Source organism: Micromesistius poutassou (assembly GCF_964030765.1).
Source record: "Micromesistius poutassou genome assembly, chromosome: 12".
In the NCBI taxonomy this organism is placed as follows: Eukaryota; Metazoa; Chordata; class Actinopteri; order Gadiformes; family Gadidae; genus Micromesistius; species Micromesistius poutassou.
In genome coordinates, this window is record NC_140282.1 from 1,244,545 (window position 1) to 1,263,282 (window position 18,738).

An 18,738-nucleotide genomic window follows, 5' to 3' on the forward strand; every position below is an offset into this window, starting at 1 on the left:
CAAATCTCTCTCAAATCAAACATCTCAAGTTGTCCCCAGCAATTCAAACCAACATTAACTGATAATAAAAGGGAAACACTGGGGTTTCCCTACATCAACAAACTCTTGAAAACCTTCAGGATTTACTGAATCTGCATTAGAACATCTACCAAATGTGTATACATAAGACTGGACCTGAATTATCCTTTAAACTGTTATTTTAAATGTTAGGAACAAATTTGTACAAAAGTTGTTGTGGGTTGTATGCCAAGGCTTTGTGATGCCTCGCATGTACGTTTTACTATTTTAGCTAGCCTGTTGTCTGATTTTGATGTTATGTTGATCTGGCCCAAGTCCTTTGACTTGTATTTTTGTTCAAGTTGTCATCAAACAGATTTTGGAGAGGAGCGCTTATTGACCTTGGCGGGTGGCTGGGAGGTTAGGGGGTAAAAGGCATATGATGCCATTGATAAGCAACCTCACCACATGTAACGGGCGGTTACCTTGATTAAAACTACGTATTTCTCTGTGTTTGAATATTGTTGGGTACAATTGGGATAATGTAATTACACAAATCAACAAAATAGTAAATGTAGGCCGAGATGTTTTGGGATATTTTAATGCATAAAAGTTAAATTTTTTACCTTTAAACAATATCTAAAGTAAATGATGGGATTGGATTTAGCCTTTGAACTGGAGGTTTGTTTCTTTATGAAGGGCGGCAGTGGCTCAGGAGTTAGTGGTAGCAGTTGTTTGGCAACTAGAAAGTTGCTGGTTAAATCCCCGGCTCCCCCTAGCCAAGAGTAGATGTGTCCCTGAGCAAGACACCTCACGCAAACTGCTCCCGAAGAGCTGGCTGTTGAGTCGCCAAAGTGCAGAAAAGCGCTATACATATGCAGTCAACTACTTATAGTTTCTAAAAGACAACTGGAGAGCATGCAAGGTACAATATACTTTCCTCAAAGAGTAGCTAGAAGGACTCACCACAAATTGTCAGTAGAAATTAAAATTGTTATTTTAATTAGTGGTAATTAAAACATCACATAGTAACTTATAAACATGAGACGCGCTGAATAGCTGAATTGGATAAATGGTTGAGTGGAAGGTCTGTCTTGGACCGGTTTGGTGGTGTGCCTTCATACAGAAATAGTGTTGTGATGCATGCCAGAATCCACACAGAGATTTTCCTCAGCATTTATAAACAATGTGATCTTCTTTAGTCAGTGATATATTTCTACAGCTTGAACCTTGAGATCTGAAAGTTGTTTCTATCCTTTCTATTTGTAAAAGAACACCCTCTCTTGGTGAAAGTCAGTAAGACAGCATGTACAATTCAACGTGTCAATGTGCAAATGAATCCACAAGAGAAAATGTAGAATGTTTTTACCATCCAGTCAATTTTTTATTGAAATTTGCCATCCAACCAGGTAAAGGGAGGTTTCTGGGCTGGAAGGTTGAAGGGTGAATCCTTAGTTGGCAGCCAGGATCTGGTCCACCCAGCTGCGGAGCTCGGTGACACGGGCGTAGACAGCGGGGGTGGAGGTGGAGCAGCGGCTGCTTCCCCAGGAGACGATACCGACCAGGGTCCACACGTTGTTCTTCTCGCAGACCAGAGGGCCACCGGAGTCACCCTGAGACAAACACCACACCAGTTAGAGTGTTGAGACGCAGGCTTCATCAAAGTCACTGACATGTTGAGCTCAATGAAAGGAGAAGGGTTGTAGGGTGTCTTCAGATTGTCTCACCATGCAGGAGGTAGCGCCAGCAGCACCGGCACAGACCATGACATCAGTGATCATGTTGTTGCCCCAGCTCTGCTCGCACTGCTGTTTGGACAGCAGGGGAAGAGCGGCCTGCTGGAGCTTGTTGGGAGTACCGGGAGCTGAGATCACAAGAGAGAGATACAGAGTTAGTGATGGGGTCATTTAATGTCACTTTGTTTTTTGCAAATTTACCAAAGAAAATTGGCAATTCATTCTTTTACCTTACATGATATGTTGCGACAAGAATTGTACTGTAATCTGCTCATGGGAACTGAACGGTGGAGGGTCTTACCGTTGTAGCGGGTCAGACCCCAGCCGCTGGTCACACATGTCATGCCAGGGGCGAAGACATCGCTGGTCTCAGCCAGACACACGGGGGAGACGGTGGTTCCCAAGACAGCGGGGGAAGCCAGCTTGATGAGGGAGATGTCATTGTTGATGGTTCTGGAGTCCCATTTGGGGTGGGTGAAGACCTACAGAGGTGGAAGGGGGTACATTGATTTATTCAATTATTTGGTAATGATCAGTTCATTTATGTGTAATATTGAGCAAATTGGTTGTAGATGAGCTAATTAGGTACCTTAGCGGGCTTCAGGATCTGGACCTTCTCAGTGGTGACGCCACTGCTCTTGTCATGCTCTCCAGCAATCACACGGTGGTAGGTCCTGAACACAAACACAAGGAGGCATTATGGATCCTGCAGTACAAACTTCATTGTTTTTCAATTGTACAATAAAACCTTGAGGAATGAAGACTTCTTGCTTGTTGAATTTGAGTCTGAATGGAAATGTAATCACCTGACATTGCAGTGAGCAGCAGTGACCACCCAGTTCTCGTTGATCAGGGAACCTCCGCAGAAATGGAATCCGTTGGATTGCTGAGTTCAAAAAAGGAGAGAGAGCAGGGTTGTTACATCAAGTGGCCAAAACAATGCATGCAGTTACATTTACATTTAGGGCTTTTAGCAGACGCTTTTATCCAATCGACTTCAGTCAGCCATGCAAGGTGACAGCTAGCTAAGGCTCACCTGCAGAGACACCTGCCAGGGCCAGGAGTGGGGGACGGCCTCCTCACCGTTGACGATGCGGGCGTAGCCAGTCACCTCGGGCTTGATGGCTGGGGAGCCACAGCCTAAACAACACGCAGCGCACAGGAGTTAAGACAGGAACACTATCCAAATCACCCATTTCAAACCCACCAGAGTACTGTCTGTTGGAGACATTTTCTTTTTTTTGGTTACACTTATATTCATACCAATTTAGGGCGCCATCAATCTGTATCAGCTCAGGTGATGCTACAGGCAGCAGTGCCTTGCTTGCTTACCGTAAGCGGCGCTGACGAAAGCGAAGCAGGAAACAATCCAGAGGAAGGCCATTGTGAAGATGTGAAGATGGAGCAGGACTTGGACACGTATTTATCCATGGGACCTCGTTCTGCGTCCACCAATCAGAAGCTAGCCTACATCGCCACCCATGATTTTGCTTATGGAAAGTAAATATTCCGGCTTCAGCTGGTTATCAGGTTTAGATAGACTCTAACTTCCCAGAGCTGTGATAGGCAAGGTGAACTAAGACAGCTGGTGTTGGGACTTCATGATTGACTAGCTGGAAAATAGTTTGAAACATAATGGATTATGTTTTTCATGGCTCAAATGATTTATAAAGTGTTAATTAGATTTACATTTTAAACTTTGTTATTATTTTTTTCGGTTAAAAATAAACCTCAATACTTCCCTGGTAACTACTTCCTCAGAAACTGTAATCCTTGAGAGTCATGCTACATCTTCTTGACTACTGTGTACCTTTTTTGCAGATGTATATAATTTAGAGAATCATTTTTGGTGTTAGGAATACAATATTGATGGTGTCTTTTCTTGCACAGATAAACATTTTTTTTAATTAAAAAAGCTCAAATGGGTCCCCAAATTTACTTCAGGGGGCCGTTAAACAGACCTGGGCGTTCTGCCAAAGCAAAGTATATGTGTGGGAAACACTGCATAAGCTTGGTGGCTGATTGTGATAGTAGCATTGTAGTAAGCTTGGTCGGTATGGAAATATCTTCTGGATTAATGTTTTGTTGCCTGGGAGGTTAGGGGGTCAAGGGCATATGACGCCATTGACATGCAACGTCAATGGCAGTTGTTGTTTTAATTAGAGGTAGTTAAAGCATCACGTTGTAACTAATAAACATGAGACGCGCTGAATAGCTGAATTGGATAAATGGTTGAGTGGAAGATCTGTCTTGCACCTGTTTGCTGGTGTGCAAACAGGTGGGATGCATGCCAGAATTCGCACAGAGATTTTCCTCAGCATTTATAAGCAAGGTGTTCTCCCTTAGTCAGTGATATATTTCTACAGCTTGAACCTCGAGATCTGAAAGTTGTTTCTATCCTTTCTATTTGTAAAAGAGCACCCTCTCTTGGTGAAAGTCAGTAAGACCGCATGTACAATTCAACGTGTCAATGTGCAAATGAATCCACGAGAGAAAATGTAGAATGTTTTTACCAAGCAGTAGGCCTACATTTTTATTGAAATTTGCCATCCAACCAGGTAAAGGGAGGTTTCTGGGCTGGAAGGTTGAAGGGGGAATCCTTAGTTGGCAGCCAGGATCTGGTCCACCCAGCTGCGGAGCTCGGTGACACGGGCGTAGACAGCGGGGGTGGAGGTGGAGCAGCGGCTGCTTCCCCAGGAGACGATACCGACCTGGGTCCACACGTTGTCCTTCTCGCAGACCAGAGGGCCACCGGAGTCACCCTGAGACAAACACCACACCAAGTTAGAGTGTTGAGACGCAGGCTTCATCAAAGTCACTGACATGTTGAGCTCAATGAAAGGAGAAGGGTTAAGATTGTCTCACCATGCAGGAGGTAGCGCCAGCAGCGCCGGCACAGATCATGACATCAGTGATCATGTTGCTGCCCCAGCTCCGCTTGCACTGCGCGTTGGACATCAGGGGAAGAGCGGCCTGCTGGAGCTTGTTGGGGGTGCCGGGGGCTGAGATCACAAGAGAGAGATACAGAGTTAGTGATGGGGTCATTTAATGTCATGACAATCACATTGTTTTTGGTGAACAATCAGCCACGTTTTACTAGGCCATCAACTGAACCATGTGTGTGCAAATGTGCCAAAGAAAATTGGCGATTCATTCTTTTACCTTACATGATATGTTGCGACAAGAATTGTACTGTAATTTGCTCATGGGAACTGAACGGTGGAGGGTCTTACCGTTGTAGCGGGTCAGACCCCAGCCGCTGGTCACACACTTCATGCCAGGGGCGAAGTCATCGCTGGTCTCAGCCAGACACACGGGGGAGACGGTGGTTCCCAAGACAGCGGGGGAAGCCAGCTTGATGAGGGTGATGTCGTTGTTGATGGTTCTGGAGTTCCATTTGGGGTGGGTGAAGACCTACAGAGGTGGAAGGGGGTACATTGATTTATTCAATTATTTGGTAATGATCAGTTCATTTATGTGTAATATTGATCAAATTGGTTGTAGATGAGCTAATTAGGTACCTTGGCGGGCTTCAGGATCTGGACCTTCTCAGTGGTGACGCCACTGCTCTTGTCATGCTCTCCAGCAATCACACGGTGGTAGGTCCTGAACACAAACACAAGGAGGCGTTATGGATCCTGCAGTCCAAACTTCAAGGTTTTGTTTTTCGAACCTTGACTTAAAATCATGCTTGTGTCCCTGGTATATAACACTCCTTTATTCCTACATGACTACGTACTCACCTGACATTGCAGTGAGCAGCGGTGACCACCCAGTTCTCGTTGATCAGGGAACCTCCGCAGAAATGGAATCCGTTGGATTGCTGAGTTCAACAGAGGAGAGAGAGCAGGGTTGTGACATCAAGGTTGTTATGATCAGTCATGATGTCATTATGATGTCATCATATGTATCTAAGGCTCACCTGCAGAGACACCTGCCAGGGCCAGGAGTGGGGGACGGCCTCCTCACCGTTGACGATGCGGGCGTAGCCAGTCACCTCGGGCTGGATGGCTGGGGAGCCACAGCCTAAACAGCACGCAGCGCACAGGAGTTAAGACAGGAACACTATCCAAATCACCCATTTCAAACAACACCCAGGAGTTAAGACAGGAACACTATCCAAACCACCCATTTCAAACCCGCCAGAGTACTACGTCTGATGGAGACATTTTCTGTTTTTTGGTTACACTTATATTCATACCTATTTAGGGCGCCATCAATCTGTATCAGCTCAGGTGATGCTACAGGCAGCAGTGCCTTGCTTGCTTACCGTAAGCGGCGCTGACGAAAGCGAAGCAGGAAACAATCCAGAGGAAGGCCATTGTGAAGATGTGAAGATGGAGCAGGACTTGGACACGTATTTATCCATAGGATAAATTCTGCGTCGACCAATCAGAAGCTAGCCTACATCTCCACCCACGCTTTTGCTTATGGAAAGTAAATATTCCGGCTTCAGCTTGTTATCAGGTTTAGATAGATTCTATAACTTCCCAGAGCTGTGATAGGCAAGGTGAACTAAGACAGCTGGTGTTGGGACTTCATGATTGACTAGCTGGAAAATAGTTTGAAACATAATGGATTATGTTTTTCATGGCTAAAATGCTTTATAAAGTGTTAATTAGATTTACATTATAAACTTTGTTATTATTTTTTTCGGTTAAAAATAAACCTCAATACTTCCCTGGTAACTACTTCCTCAGAAACTGTAATCCTTGAGAGTCATGCTACATCTTCTTGACTACTGTGTACCTTTTTGCAGATGTATATACTGTTATTTACTTAGTAATCAAGGTGAAACTGTAAAAGGAAGCCATTATTGTTTACATGGTTCTACAAGGATCCTATCCTAACCCGTGTAACTTCATGCAATAAACACAAACTTTGACCATGTTTCTTCTGCAAAATTACAAAGTAAGGCATTACAATTTACTTTTTTAACCAACTCTCCCTTGCAGGGCCGTTTCTACCTTTTTGGGGGCCCTATGAAAAATGTTTATTGGGGGGCCCTATTTTGGGTGGGAAATACCCTTTAAGTTGGCCCGGGGGCATGCATTTAACATTTCAATGCATCAATCGGGGTGACACTTAAAATTGAAAAGAAGCTAGAACCATGACAATTCATTAAATTGTATTCTATCAAATTCAAATCCAACATCTCAAGTTGACCCCAGTAATTCAAACCAACATTAACCGATAATAAAAGGGAAACACTGGGGCTTCCCTACATCAACAAACTCTTGAAAACTTTCAGGATTTACTGAATCTGCATTAGAACATCTACCAAATGTGTACGCATAAGACTGGACCTGAATTGTCCTTAAAACTGTTATTTTAAATGTTGGGAACAAATTTGTTAAAGAATAACAATTAGGAAAACCGCAGAAAATATCCTTTGCCGTGTAAAAAGGGTATCACAAAGTCGTTGTGGGTTGTATGCCAAGGCTTTGTGATGCCTCTCATGTACGTTTTACTATTGTAGCTAGCCTGTTGTGTGATCTTGATGTTAGGTTGATCTGGCCCAAGTCCTTTGACTTGTATTTTCGTTCAGCACCGTCTGACGCTGCCTTGGGTCAATGGAAGAGATATTGGTGGATGACCTCAATTTCTTACTTCCCCCAAAAAATAATGATTTATATTTGAAATTGTACACTTTGTTCAGTATTTAAACAAACAAATACTTCAAATGAGTAATTATTGTTTATTTAAAAATATATATATTTCAAAAAGAAAAAAACACTTTCAACCAGGGAGGGCTGCGCCTGAGGACTCTCGATCAGCCAGACGCCTCTTCTAGCATCCATATAAAAATACAAATGATGAAAACAAATATCAAACAAACAATGTATCCTTATAAGTTGTGGTTAATGTGTAATATTGAGCTTGATTTGCTCACAAGACACAGCTTCACTACATGACGTCTAGGGTTAGGGTTAGATATCATCTAAATAATATTTATGGATTTTTATAGTTTATATTTATTGGTATACATTACATTCAGGGTGTACAGGGGATTTCAAAGGACCACAATGGAAACAAGACTTTGGGCTATATTGTGTTTTTTAATCCTTTCGAACACTTCTGTTAATTGTTGTTCAATAAAGTTTTCAATCAATCAATTCAATCAGCACATTTGGCTACCAAGAGAGACCAGTCATTCAAATAAATTAATGAATTGATAAAGAGGCTTTAATGGCAGTTTTTGGGCCTCCAGCTTATTTCGGGGTCTCTATCCAACCATGTAGTTCTCATATTGCAAGAAGGGGTGGTGGGGGGGGTCAAGGGCATATGACGCCATTGACATGCAACATCAATGGCAGTTGTTATTTTAATTAGAGGTAATTAAAGCATCACATTGTAACTAATAAACATGAGACGCGTTGAATAGCAGAATTGGATAGATGGTTGAGTGGAAGGTCTGTCTTGGACCGGTTTGGTGGTGTGCCTTCATACAGAAGTAGTAATGTGTTGGGATGCATGGAAAATCTGCATGAAGATCTGAAAGTTGATTCTATCCTTTCTATTTGTAAAAGAGCACCCTCTCTTGGTGAGTCAGTAAGACAGCATGTACAAGTGTCAATGTGCAAATGAATCCACGAGAGAAAATGTAGACTGTTTTTAACATCCAGTACATTTTTATTAGAATTTGCCATCCAACCAGGAAAAGGGAGGTTTCTGGGCTGGAAGGTTGAAGGGGGAATCCTTAGTTGGCAGCCAGGATCTGGTCCACCCAGCTGCGGAGCTCGGTGACACGGGCGTAGACAGCGGGGGTGGAGGTGGAGCAGCGGCTGCTTCCCCAGGAGACGATACCGACCTGGGTCCACACGTTGTCCTTCTCGCAGACCAGAGGGCCACCGGAGTCACCCTGAGACAAACACCACACCAAGTTAGAGTGTTGAGACGCAGGCTTCATCAAAGTCACTGACATGTTGAGCTCAATGAAAGGAGAAGGGTTAAGATTGTCTCACCATGCAGGAGGTAGCGCCAGCAGCGCCGGCACAGATCATGACATCAGTGATCATGTTGCTGCCCCAGCTCCGCTTGCACTGCGCGTTGGACATCAGGGGAAGAGCGGCCTGCTGGAGCTTGTTGGGGGTGCCGGGGGCTGAGATCACAAGAGAGAGATACAGAGTTAGTGATGGGGTCATTTAATGTCATGACAATCACATTGTTTTTGGTGAACAATCAGCCACGTTTTACTAGGCCATCAACTGAACCATGTGTGTGCAAATGTGCCAAAGAAAATTGGCGATTCATTTTTTTTACCTTACATGATATGTTGCGACAAGAATTGTACTGTAATTTGCTCATGGGAACTGAACGGTGGAGGGTCTTACCGTTGTAGCGGGTCAGACCCCAGCCGCTGGTCACACACTTCATGCCAGGGGCGAAGACATCGCTGGTCTCAGCCAGACACACGGGGGAGACGGTGGTTCCCAAGACAGCGGGGGAAGCCAGCTTGATGAGGGTGATGTCGTTGTTGATGGTTCTGGAGTCCCATTTGGGGTGGGTGAAGACCTACAGAGGTGGAAGAAGGTACATTGATTTATTCAATTATTTGGTAATCAGTTCATTTATGTGTAATATCAATCAACTTGGTTGTAGATGAGCTAATTAGGTACCTTAGCGGGCTTCAGGATCTGGACCTTCTCACTGGTGACGCCACTGCTCTTGTCATGCTCTCCAGCAATCACACGGTGGTAGGTCCTGAACACAAACACAAAGAGGTGTCCTTGAGGATCCTGCAGTCCAAACTTCAAGGTTTTGTTTTTCGAACCTTGACTTAAAATCATGCTTGTGTCCCTGGTATATAACACTCCTTTATTCCTACATGACTACGTACTCACCTGACATTGCAGTGAGCAGCGGTGACCACCCAGTTCTCGTTGATCAGGGAACCTCCGCAGAAATGGAATCCGTTGGATTGCTGAGTTCAACAGAGGAGAGGGAGCAGGGTTGTTACATCAAGGTTGTTATGATCAGTCCTGATGTCATTATGACGTCATCATACGTATCTAAGGCTCACCTGCAGAGACACCTGCCAGGGCCAGGAGTGGGGGACGGCCTCCTCACCGTTGACGATGCGGGCGTAGCCAGTCACCTCGGGCTTGATGGCTGGGGAGCCACAGCCTAAACAGCACGCAGCGCACAGGAGTTAAGACAGGAACACTATCCAAACCACCCATTTCAAACAACACATTCAACACCCAGGAGTTAAGACAGGAACACTATCCTAATCACCCATTTCAAACCCACCAGAGTACTGTGTCTGTTGGAGACATTTTCTTTTTTTTGGTTACACTTATATTCATACCTATTTAGGGCGCCATCAATCTGTATCAGCTCAGGTGGTACTACAGGCAGCAGTGCCTTGCTTGCTTACCGTAAGCGGCGCTGACGAAAGCGAAGCAGGAAACAATCCAGAGGAAGGCCATTGTGAAGATGTGAAGATGGAGCAGGACTTGGACACGTATTTATCCATAGGATAAATTCTGCGTCGACCAATCAGAAGCTAGCCTACATCCCCACCCACGCATTGCTTATGGAAAGTAAATATTCCGGCTTCAGCTGGTTATCAGGTTTAGATAGATTCTATAACTTCCCAGAGCTGTGATAGGCAAGGTGAACTAAGACAGCTGGTGTTGGGACTTCATGATTGACTAGCTGGAAAATAGTTTGAAACATAATGGATTATGTTTTTCATGGCTCAAATGCTTTATAAAGTGTTAATTAGATTTACATTATAAACTTTGTTATTATTTTTTTCAGTTAAAAATAAACCTCAATACTTCCCTGGTAACTACTTCCTCAGAAACTGTAATCCTTGAGAGTCATGCTACATCTTCTTGACTACTGTGTACCTTTTTGCAGATGTATATACTGTTATTTACTTAGTAATCAAGCTGAAACTGTAAAAGAAAGCCATGTTTGTTTACATGGTTCTACAAGGATCCTATCCTAACCCGTGTAACTTCATGCAATAAACACAAACTTTGACCATGTTTCTTCTGAAAAAATACAAAGTAAGGCATTACAATTTACGTTTTTAACCAACTCTCCCTTGCAGGGCCGTTCATACCTTTTTGGGGGCCCTATGAAAAATGTTTATTGGGGGGCCCTATTTTGGGTGGGAAATACCCTTTAAGTTGGCCCGGGGGCATGCATTTAACATTTCAATGCATCAATCGGGGTGACACTTAAAATAGAAAAGAAGCTAGAACCATGACAATTCATTAAATTGTGTTCTATCAAATTCAAATCCAACATCTCAAGTTTACCCCAGTAATTCAAACTAACATTAACCGATAATAAAAGGGAAACACTGGGGCTTCCCTACATCAACAAACTCTTGAAAACTTTCAGGATTTACTGAATCTGCATTAGAACATCTACCAAATGTGTATGCATAAGACTGGACCTGAATTGTCCTTAAAACTGTCATTTTAAATGTTGGGAACAAATTTGTTAAAGAATAACAATTAGGAAAACCGCAGAAAATATCCTTTGCCGTGTAAAAAAGGTATCACAAAGTTGTTGTGGGTTGTATGCCAAGGCTTTGTGATGCCTCTCATGTACGTTTTACTATTGTAGCTAGCCTGTTGTGTGATCTTGATGTTAGGTTGATCTGGCCCAAGTCCTTTGACTTGTATTTTCGTTCAGCACCGTCTGACGCTGCCTTGGGTCAATGGAAGATATATTGGTGGATGACCTCAATTTCTTACTTCCCCCAAATGATTATGATTTATATTTGAAATTGTACACTTTATTCAGTATTTAAACACACAAATACTTCAAATGAGTAATTATTGTTTATTTAAAAATATATATATTTTAAAACGAAAAAACACTTTCAACCAGGGAGGGCTGCGCCTGAGGACTCTCGATCAGCCAGACGCCTCTTCTAGCATCCATATAAAAATACAAATGATGAAAACAAATATCAAACAAACAATGTATCCTTATAAGTTGTGGTTAATGTGTAATATTGAGGTTGATTTGCTCACAAGACACAGCTTCACTACATGACGTCTAGGGTTAGGGTTAAATATCATCAAAATAATATTTATAGATTTTTATAGTTTATATTTATTGGTATACATTACATTCAGGGTGTACAGGGGATTTCAAAGGACCACAATGGAAACAAGACTTTGGGCTATATTGTGTTTTTTAATCCTTTCGAACACTTCTGTTAATTGTTGTTCAATAAAGTTTTCAATCAATCAATTCAATCAGCACATTTGGCTACCAAGAGAGACCAGTCATTCAAATAAATTAATGAATTGATAAAGAGGCTTTAATGGCAGTTTTTGGGCCTCCAGCTTATTTCGGGGTCTCTATCCAACCATGTAGTTCTCATATTGCAAGAAGGGGTGGGGGGGGGTCATGGGCATATGACGCCATTGACATGCAACATCAATGGCAGTTGTTATTTTAATTAGAGGTAGTTAAAGCATCACATTGTAACTAATAAACATGAGACGCGTTGAATAGCTGAATTGGATAGATGGTTGAGTGGAAGGTCTGTCTTGGACCGGTTTGGTGGTGTGCCTTCATACAGAAGTAGTAATGTGTTGGGATGCATGGAAAATCTGCATGAAGATCTGAAAGTTGATTCTATCCTTTCTATTTGTAAAAGAGCACCCTCTCTTGGTGAGTCAGTAAGACAGCATGTACAAGTGTCAATGTGCAAATGAATCCACAAGAGAAAATGTAGACTGTTTTTAACATCCAGTACATTTTTATTAGAATTTGCCATCCAACCAGGTAAAGGGAGGTTTCTGGGCTGGAAGGTTGAAGGGGGAATCCTTAGTTGGCAGCCAGGATCTGGTCCACCCAGCTGCGGAGCTCGGTGACACGGGCGTAGACAGCGGGGGTGGAGGTGGAGCAGCGGCTGCTTCCCCAGGAGACGATACCGACCTGGGTCCACACGTTGTTCTTCTCGCAGACCAGAGGGCCACCGGAGTCACCCTGAGACAAACACCACACCAAGTTAGAGTGTTGAGACGCAGGCTTCATCAAAGTCACTGACATGTTGAGCTCAATGAAAGGAGAAGGGTTAAGATTGTCTCACCATGCAGGAGGTAGCGCCAGCAGCACCGGCACAGATCATGACATCAGTGATCATGTTGCTGCCCCAGCTCCGCTTGCACTGCGCGTTGGACATCAGGGGAAGAGCGGCCTGCTGGAGCTTGTTGGGGGTGCCGGGGGCTGAGATCACAAGAGAGAGATACAGAGTTAGTGATGGGGTCATTTAATGTCATCGTAATCCCTTTGTTTTTGGCTACAATCAGCCACGTTTTACTAGGCCATCAACTGAACCATGTGTGTGCAAATGTGCCAAAGAAAATTGGCAATTCATTCTTTTACCTTACGTGATATGTTGCGACAAGAATTGTACTGTAATTTGCTCATGGGAACTGAACGGTGGAGGGTCTTACCGTTGTAGCGGGTCAGACCCCAGCCGCTGGTCACACACTTCATGCCAGGGGCGAAGTCATCGCTGGTCTCAGCCAGACACACGGGGGAGACGGTGGTTCCCAAGACAGCGGGGGAAGCCAGCTTGATGAGGGTGATGTCGTTGTTGATGGTTCTGGAGTCCCATTTGGGGTGGGTGAAGACCTACAGAGGTGGAAGAAGGTACATTGATTTATTCAATTATTTGGTAATCAGTTCATTTATGTGTAATATCAATCAACTTGGTTGTAGATGAGCTAATTAGGTACCTTAGCGGGCTTCAGGATCTGGACCTTCTCACTGGTGACGCCACTGCTCTTGTCATGCTCTCCAGCAATCACACGGTGGTAGGTCCTGAACACAAACACAAAGAGGTGTCCTTGAGGATCCTGCAGTCCAAACTTCAAGGTTTTGTTTTTCGAACCTTGACTTAAAATCATGCTTGTGTCCCTGGTATATAACACTCCTTTATTCACATGACTACGTACTCACCTGACATTGCAGTGAGCAGCGGTGACCACCCAGTTCTCGTTGATCAGGGAACCTCCGCAGAAATGGAATCCGTTGGATTGCTGAGTTCAACAGAGGAGAGAGAGCAGGGTTGTTACATCAAGGTTGTTATGATCAGTCCTGATGTCATTATGACGTCATCATACGTATCTAAGGCTCACCTGCAGAGACACCTGCCAGGGCCAGGAGTGGGGGACGGCCTCCTCACCGTTGACGATGCGGGCGTAGCCAGTCACCTCGGGCTGGATGGCTGGGGAGCCACAGCCTAAACAACACGCAGCGCACAGGAGTTAAGACAGGAACACTATCCAAACCACCCATTTCAAACCCACCAGAGTACTACGTCTGATGGAGACATTTTCTTTTTTTTGGTTACACTTATATTCATACCTATTTATGGCGCCATCAATCTGTATCAGCTCAGGTGATACTACAGGCAGCAGTGCCTTGCTTGCTTACCGTAAGCGGCGCTGACGAAAGCGAAGCAGGAAACAATCCAGAGGAAGGCCATTGTGAAGATGTGAAGATGGAGCAGGACTTGGACACGTATTTATCCATAGGATAAATTCTGCGTCGACCAATCAGAAGCTAGCCTACATCTCCACCCACGCTTTTGCTTATGGAAAGTAAATATTCCGGCTTCAGCTTGTTATCAGGTTTAGATAGATTCTATAACTTCCCAGAGCTGTGATAGGCAAGGTGAACTAAGACAGCTGGTGTTGGGACTTCATGATTGACTAGCTGGAAAATAGTTTGAAACATAATGGATTATGTTTTTCATGGCTCAAATGCTTTATAAAGTGTTAATTAGATTTACATTATAAATTTTGTTATTAGTTTTTTCGGTTAAAAATAAACCTCAATACTTCCCTGGTAACTACTTCCTCAGAAACTGTAATCCTTGAGAGTCATGCTACATCTTCTTGACTACTGTGTACCTTTTTGCAGATGTATATATTTACTTAGTAATCAAGCTGAAACTGTAAAAGGAGGCCATGTTTGTTTACATGGTTCTACAAGGATCCTATCCTAACCCGTGTAACTTCATGCAATAAACACAAGCTTTGACCATGTTTCTTCTGAAAAATTACAAAGTAAGGCATTACAATTTACGTTTTTAACCAACCCTTCCTTGCAGGGCCGTTTCTACCTTTTTGGGGGCCCTATGCAAAATGTTTATTGGGGGGCCCTATTTTGGGTGGGAAATATACTCTAAGTTGGCCTGGGGGCATGCATTTAACATTTCAATGCATCAATCTGGGTGACACTTAAAATAGAAAAGAAGCCAGAACCATGACAATTCATTAAATTGTATTCTATCAAATTCAAATCCAACATCTCAGGTTGACCCCAGTAATTCAAACCAACATTAACTGACAATAAAAGGGAAACACTGGGGCTTCCCTACATCAACAAACTCTTGAAAACTTTCAGGATTTACTGAATATGCATTAGAACATCTACCAAATGTGTATGCATAAGACTGGACCTGAATTGTCCTTAAAACTGTTATTTTAAATGTTGGGAACAAATTTGTTAAAGAATAACAATTAGGAAAACCGCAGAAAATATCCTTTGCCGTGTAAAAAAGGTATCACAAAGTCATTGTGGGTTGTATGCCAAGGCTTTGTGATGCCTCTCATGTACGTTTTACTATTGTAGCTTGCCTGTTGTGTGATCTTGATGTTAGGTTGATCTGGCCCAAGTCCTTTGACTTGTATTTTCGTTCAGCACCGTCTGACGCTGCCTTGGGTCAATGGAAGAGATATTGGTGGATGACCTCAATTTCTTACTTCCCCCAAATGATTATGATTTATATTTGAAATTGTACACTTTATTCAGTATTTAAACACACAAATACTTCAAATGAGTAATTATTGTTTATTTAAAAATATATATATTTCAAAACGAAAAAACACTTTCAACCAGGGAGGGCTGCGCCTGAGGATTCTCGATCAGCCAGACGCCTCTTCTAGCATCCATATAAAAATACAAATGATGAAAACAAATATCAAACAAACAATGTATCCTTATAAGTTGTGGTTAATGTGTAATATTGAGCTTGATTTGCTCACAAGACACAGCTTCACTACATGACGTCTAGGGTTAGGGTTAAATATTATCTAAATAATATTTATAGATTTTTATAGTTTATATTTATTGGTATACATTACATTCAGGGTGTACAGGGGATTTCAAAGGACCACAATGGAAACAAGACTTTGGGCTATATTGTGTTTTTTAATCCTTTCAAACACTTCTGTTAATTGTTGTTCAATAAAGTTTTCAATCAATCAATTCAATCAGCACATTTGGCTACCAAGAGAGACCAGTCATTCAAATAAATTAATGAATTGATAAAGAGGCTTTAATGGCAGTTTTTGGGCCTCCAGCTTATTTCGGGGTCTCTATCCAACCATGTAGTTCTCATATTGCAAGAAGGGGTGGTGGGGGGGGGGGGGGTCAAGGGCATATGACGCCATTGACATGCAACATCAATGGCAGTTGTTATTTTAATTAGAGGTAATTAAAGCATCACATTGTAACTAATAAACATGAGACGCGTTGAATAGCTGAATTGGATAGATGGTTGAGTGGAAGGTCTGTCTTGGACCGGTTTGGTGGTGTGCCTTCATACAGAAGTAGTAATGTGTTGGGATGCATGGAAAATCTGCATGAAGATCTGAAAGTTGATTCTATCCTTTCTATTTGTAAAAGAGCACCCTCTCTTGGTGAGTCAGTAAGACAGCATGTACAAGTGTCAATGTGCAAATGAATCCACGAGAGAAAATGTAGACTGTTTTTAACATCCAGTACATTTTTATTAGAATTTGCCATCCAACCAGGAAAAGGGAGGTTTCTGGGCTGGAAGGTTGAAGGGTGAATCCTTAGTTGGCAGCCAGGATCTGGTCCACCCAGCTGCGGAGCTCGGTGACACGGGCGTAGACAGCGGGGGTGGAGGTGGAGCAGCGGCTGCTTCCCCAGGAGACGATACCGACCTGGGTCCACACGTTGTCCTTCTCGCAGACCAGAGGGCCACCGGAGTCACCCTGAGACAAACACCACACCAAGTTAGAGTGTTGAGACGCAGGCTTCATCAAAGTCACTGACATGTTGAGCTCAATGAAAGGAGAAGGGTTAAGATTGTCTCACCATGCAGGAGGTAGCGCCAGCAGCGCCGGCACAGATCATGACATCAGTGATCATGTTGCTGCCCCAGCTCCGCTTGCACTGCGCGTTGGACATCAGGGGAAGAGCGGCCTGCTGGAGCTTGTTGGGGGTGCCGGGGGCTGAGATCACAAGAGAGAGATACAGAGTTAGTGATGGGGTCATTTAATGTCATGACAATCACATTGTTTTTGGTGAACAATCAGCCACGTTTTACTAGGCCATCAACTGAACCATGTGTGTGCAAATGTGCCAAAGAAAATTGGCAATTCATTCTTTTACCTTACGTGATATGTTGCGACAAGAATTGTACTGTAATTTGCTCATGGGAACTGAACGGTGGAGGGTCTTACCGTTGTAGCGGGTCAGACCCCAGCCGCTGGTCACACACTTCATGCCAGGGGCGAAGTCATCGCTGGTCTCAGCCAGACACACGGGGGAGACGGTGGTTCCCAAGACAGCGGGGGAAGCCAGCTTGATGAGGGTGATGTCGTTGTTGATGGTTCTGGAGTCCCATCTGGGGTGGGTGAAGACCTACAGAGGTGGAAGGGGGTACATTGATTTATTCAATTATTTGGTAATGATCAGTTCATTTATGTGTAATATTGATCAAATTGGTTGTAGATGAGCTAATTAGGTACCTTGGCGGGCTTCAGGATCTGGACCTTCTCACTGGTGACGCCACTGCTCTTGTCATGCTCTCCAGCAATCACACGGTGGTAGGTCCTGAACACAAACACAAGGAGGCGTTATGGATCCTGCAGTCCAAACTTCAAGGTTTTGTTTTTCGAACCTTGACTTAAAATCATGCTTGTGTCCCTGGTATATAACACTCCTTTATTCCTACATGACTACGTACTCACCTGACATTGCAGTGAGCAGCGGTGACCACCCAGTTCTCGTTGATCAGGGAACCTCCGCAGAAATGGAATCCGTTGGATTGCTGAGTTCAACAGAGGAGAGAGAGCAGGGTTGTTACATCAAGGTTGTTATGATCAGTCCTGATGTCATTATGACGTCATCATACGTATCTAAGGCTCACCTGCAGAGACACCTGCCAGGGCCAGGAGTGGGGGACGGCCTCCTCACCGTTGACGATGCGGGCGTATCCAGTCACCTGGGGCTGGATGGCTGGGGAGCCACAACCTAAACAGCACGCAGCACACAGGGGTTAAGACAGGAACACTATCCAAACCACCCATTTCAAACAACAAATTCAACACACAGGAGTTAAGACAGGAACACTATCCTAATCACCCATTTCAAACCCACCAGAGTACTGTGTCTGTTGGAGACATTTTCTTTTTTTTGGTTACACTTATATTCATACCTATTTAGGGCGCCATCAAACTATCAGCTCAGGTGATGCTACAGGCAGCAGTGCCTTGCTTGCTTACCGTAAGCGGCGCTGACGAAAGCGAAGCAGGAAACAATCCAGAGGAAGGCCATTGTGAAGATGTGAAGATGGAGCAGGACTTGGACACGTATTTATCCATAGGATAAATTCTGCGTCGACCAATCAGAAGCTAGCCTACATCTCCACCCACGCTTTTGCTTATGGAAAGTAAATATTCCGGCTTCAGCTTGTTATCAGGTTTAGATAGATTCTATAACTTCCCAGAGCTGTGATAGGCAAGGTGAACTAAGACAGCTGGTGTTGGGACTTCATGATTGACTAGCTGGAAAATAGTTTGAAACATAATGGATTATGTTTTTCATGGCTCAAATGCTTTATAAAGTGTTAATTAGATTTACATTATAAATTTTGTTATTAGTTTTTTCGGTTAAAAATAAACCTCAATACTTCCCTGGTAACTACTTCCTCAGAAACTGTAATCCTTGAGAGTCATGCTACATCTTCTTGACTACTGTG

At 43.5% G+C, this 18,738-nt stretch overlaps 5 protein-coding genes across 9 annotated transcripts; all 5 read right to left on the reverse strand.

The window, feature by feature from the left end:
- Nucleotides 1-1,357: 1,357 nt before the first annotated feature.
- On the reverse strand, nt 1,358-3,117 carry LOC311356817 (chymotrypsin B-like; the record flags this gene model as incomplete). The annotated part of the gene is made up of 7 exons (XM_084476680.1): nt 1,358-1,610; nt 1,725-1,861; nt 2,035-2,215; nt 2,323-2,407; nt 2,540-2,619; nt 2,770-2,873; nt 3,066-3,117. The coding sequence occupies 7 exons, from the start codon at nt 3,115-3,117 to the stop codon at nt 1,449-1,451; spliced, it is 801 nt and encodes a 266-aa protein (XP_084332806.1). The 3' UTR covers nt 1,358-1,448.
- Nucleotides 3,118-4,333: 1,216 nt separating this feature from the next.
- LOC311356824 (chymotrypsin B-like) lies at nt 4,334-6,055 on the reverse strand (the record flags this gene model as incomplete). 2 transcript variants are annotated; one of them, XM_084476688.1, is made up of 7 exons in its annotated part: nt 4,334-4,495; nt 4,599-4,735; nt 4,967-5,147; nt 5,255-5,339; nt 5,477-5,556; nt 5,659-5,759; nt 6,004-6,055. In XM_084476688.1, 7 exons carry the CDS (start codon nt 6,053-6,055, stop codon nt 4,334-4,336), a joined length of 798 nt encoding a protein of 265 aa, XP_084332814.1. The 2 variants fall into 2 exon arrangements, with proteins under 2 accessions (XP_084332814.1, XP_084332813.1); XM_084476687.1 differs by having other exon boundaries at nt 5,656-5,759.
- A 2,378-nt stretch (nt 6,056-8,433) lies between these two features.
- LOC311356496 (chymotrypsin B-like) lies at nt 8,434-10,165 on the reverse strand (the record flags this gene model as incomplete). Of its 2 annotated transcripts, none has more annotated exons than XM_084476287.1 (7): nt 8,434-8,595; nt 8,699-8,835; nt 9,068-9,248; nt 9,353-9,437; nt 9,578-9,657; nt 9,760-9,860; nt 10,114-10,165. In XM_084476287.1, 7 exons carry the CDS (start codon nt 10,163-10,165, stop codon nt 8,434-8,436), a joined length of 798 nt encoding a protein of 265 aa, XP_084332413.1. The 2 variants fall into 2 exon arrangements, with proteins under 2 accessions (XP_084332413.1, XP_084332412.1); XM_084476286.1 differs by having other exon boundaries at nt 9,757-9,860.
- Nucleotides 10,166-12,539: 2,374 nt separating this feature from the next.
- LOC311356501 (chymotrypsin B-like) lies at nt 12,540-14,208 on the reverse strand (the record flags this gene model as incomplete). Of its 2 annotated transcripts, none has more annotated exons than XM_084476293.1 (7): nt 12,540-12,701; nt 12,805-12,941; nt 13,172-13,352; nt 13,457-13,541; nt 13,680-13,759; nt 13,862-13,962; nt 14,157-14,208. In XM_084476293.1, the coding sequence occupies 7 exons, from the start codon at nt 14,206-14,208 to the stop codon at nt 12,540-12,542; spliced, it is 798 nt and encodes a 265-aa protein (XP_084332419.1). The 2 variants fall into 2 exon arrangements, with proteins under 2 accessions (XP_084332419.1, XP_084332418.1); XM_084476292.1 differs by having other exon boundaries at nt 13,859-13,962.
- A 2,377-nt stretch (nt 14,209-16,585) lies between these two features.
- LOC311356391 (chymotrypsin B-like) lies at nt 16,586-18,314 on the reverse strand (the record flags this gene model as incomplete). Of its 2 annotated transcripts, none has more annotated exons than XM_084476160.1 (7): nt 16,586-16,747; nt 16,851-16,987; nt 17,219-17,399; nt 17,507-17,591; nt 17,729-17,808; nt 17,911-18,011; nt 18,263-18,314. In XM_084476160.1, the coding sequence occupies 7 exons, from the start codon at nt 18,312-18,314 to the stop codon at nt 16,586-16,588; spliced, it is 798 nt and encodes a 265-aa protein (XP_084332286.1). The 2 variants fall into 2 exon arrangements, with proteins under 2 accessions (XP_084332286.1, XP_084332285.1); XM_084476159.1 differs by having other exon boundaries at nt 17,908-18,011.
- Between the last annotated feature and the right edge of the window lie 424 nt (nt 18,315-18,738).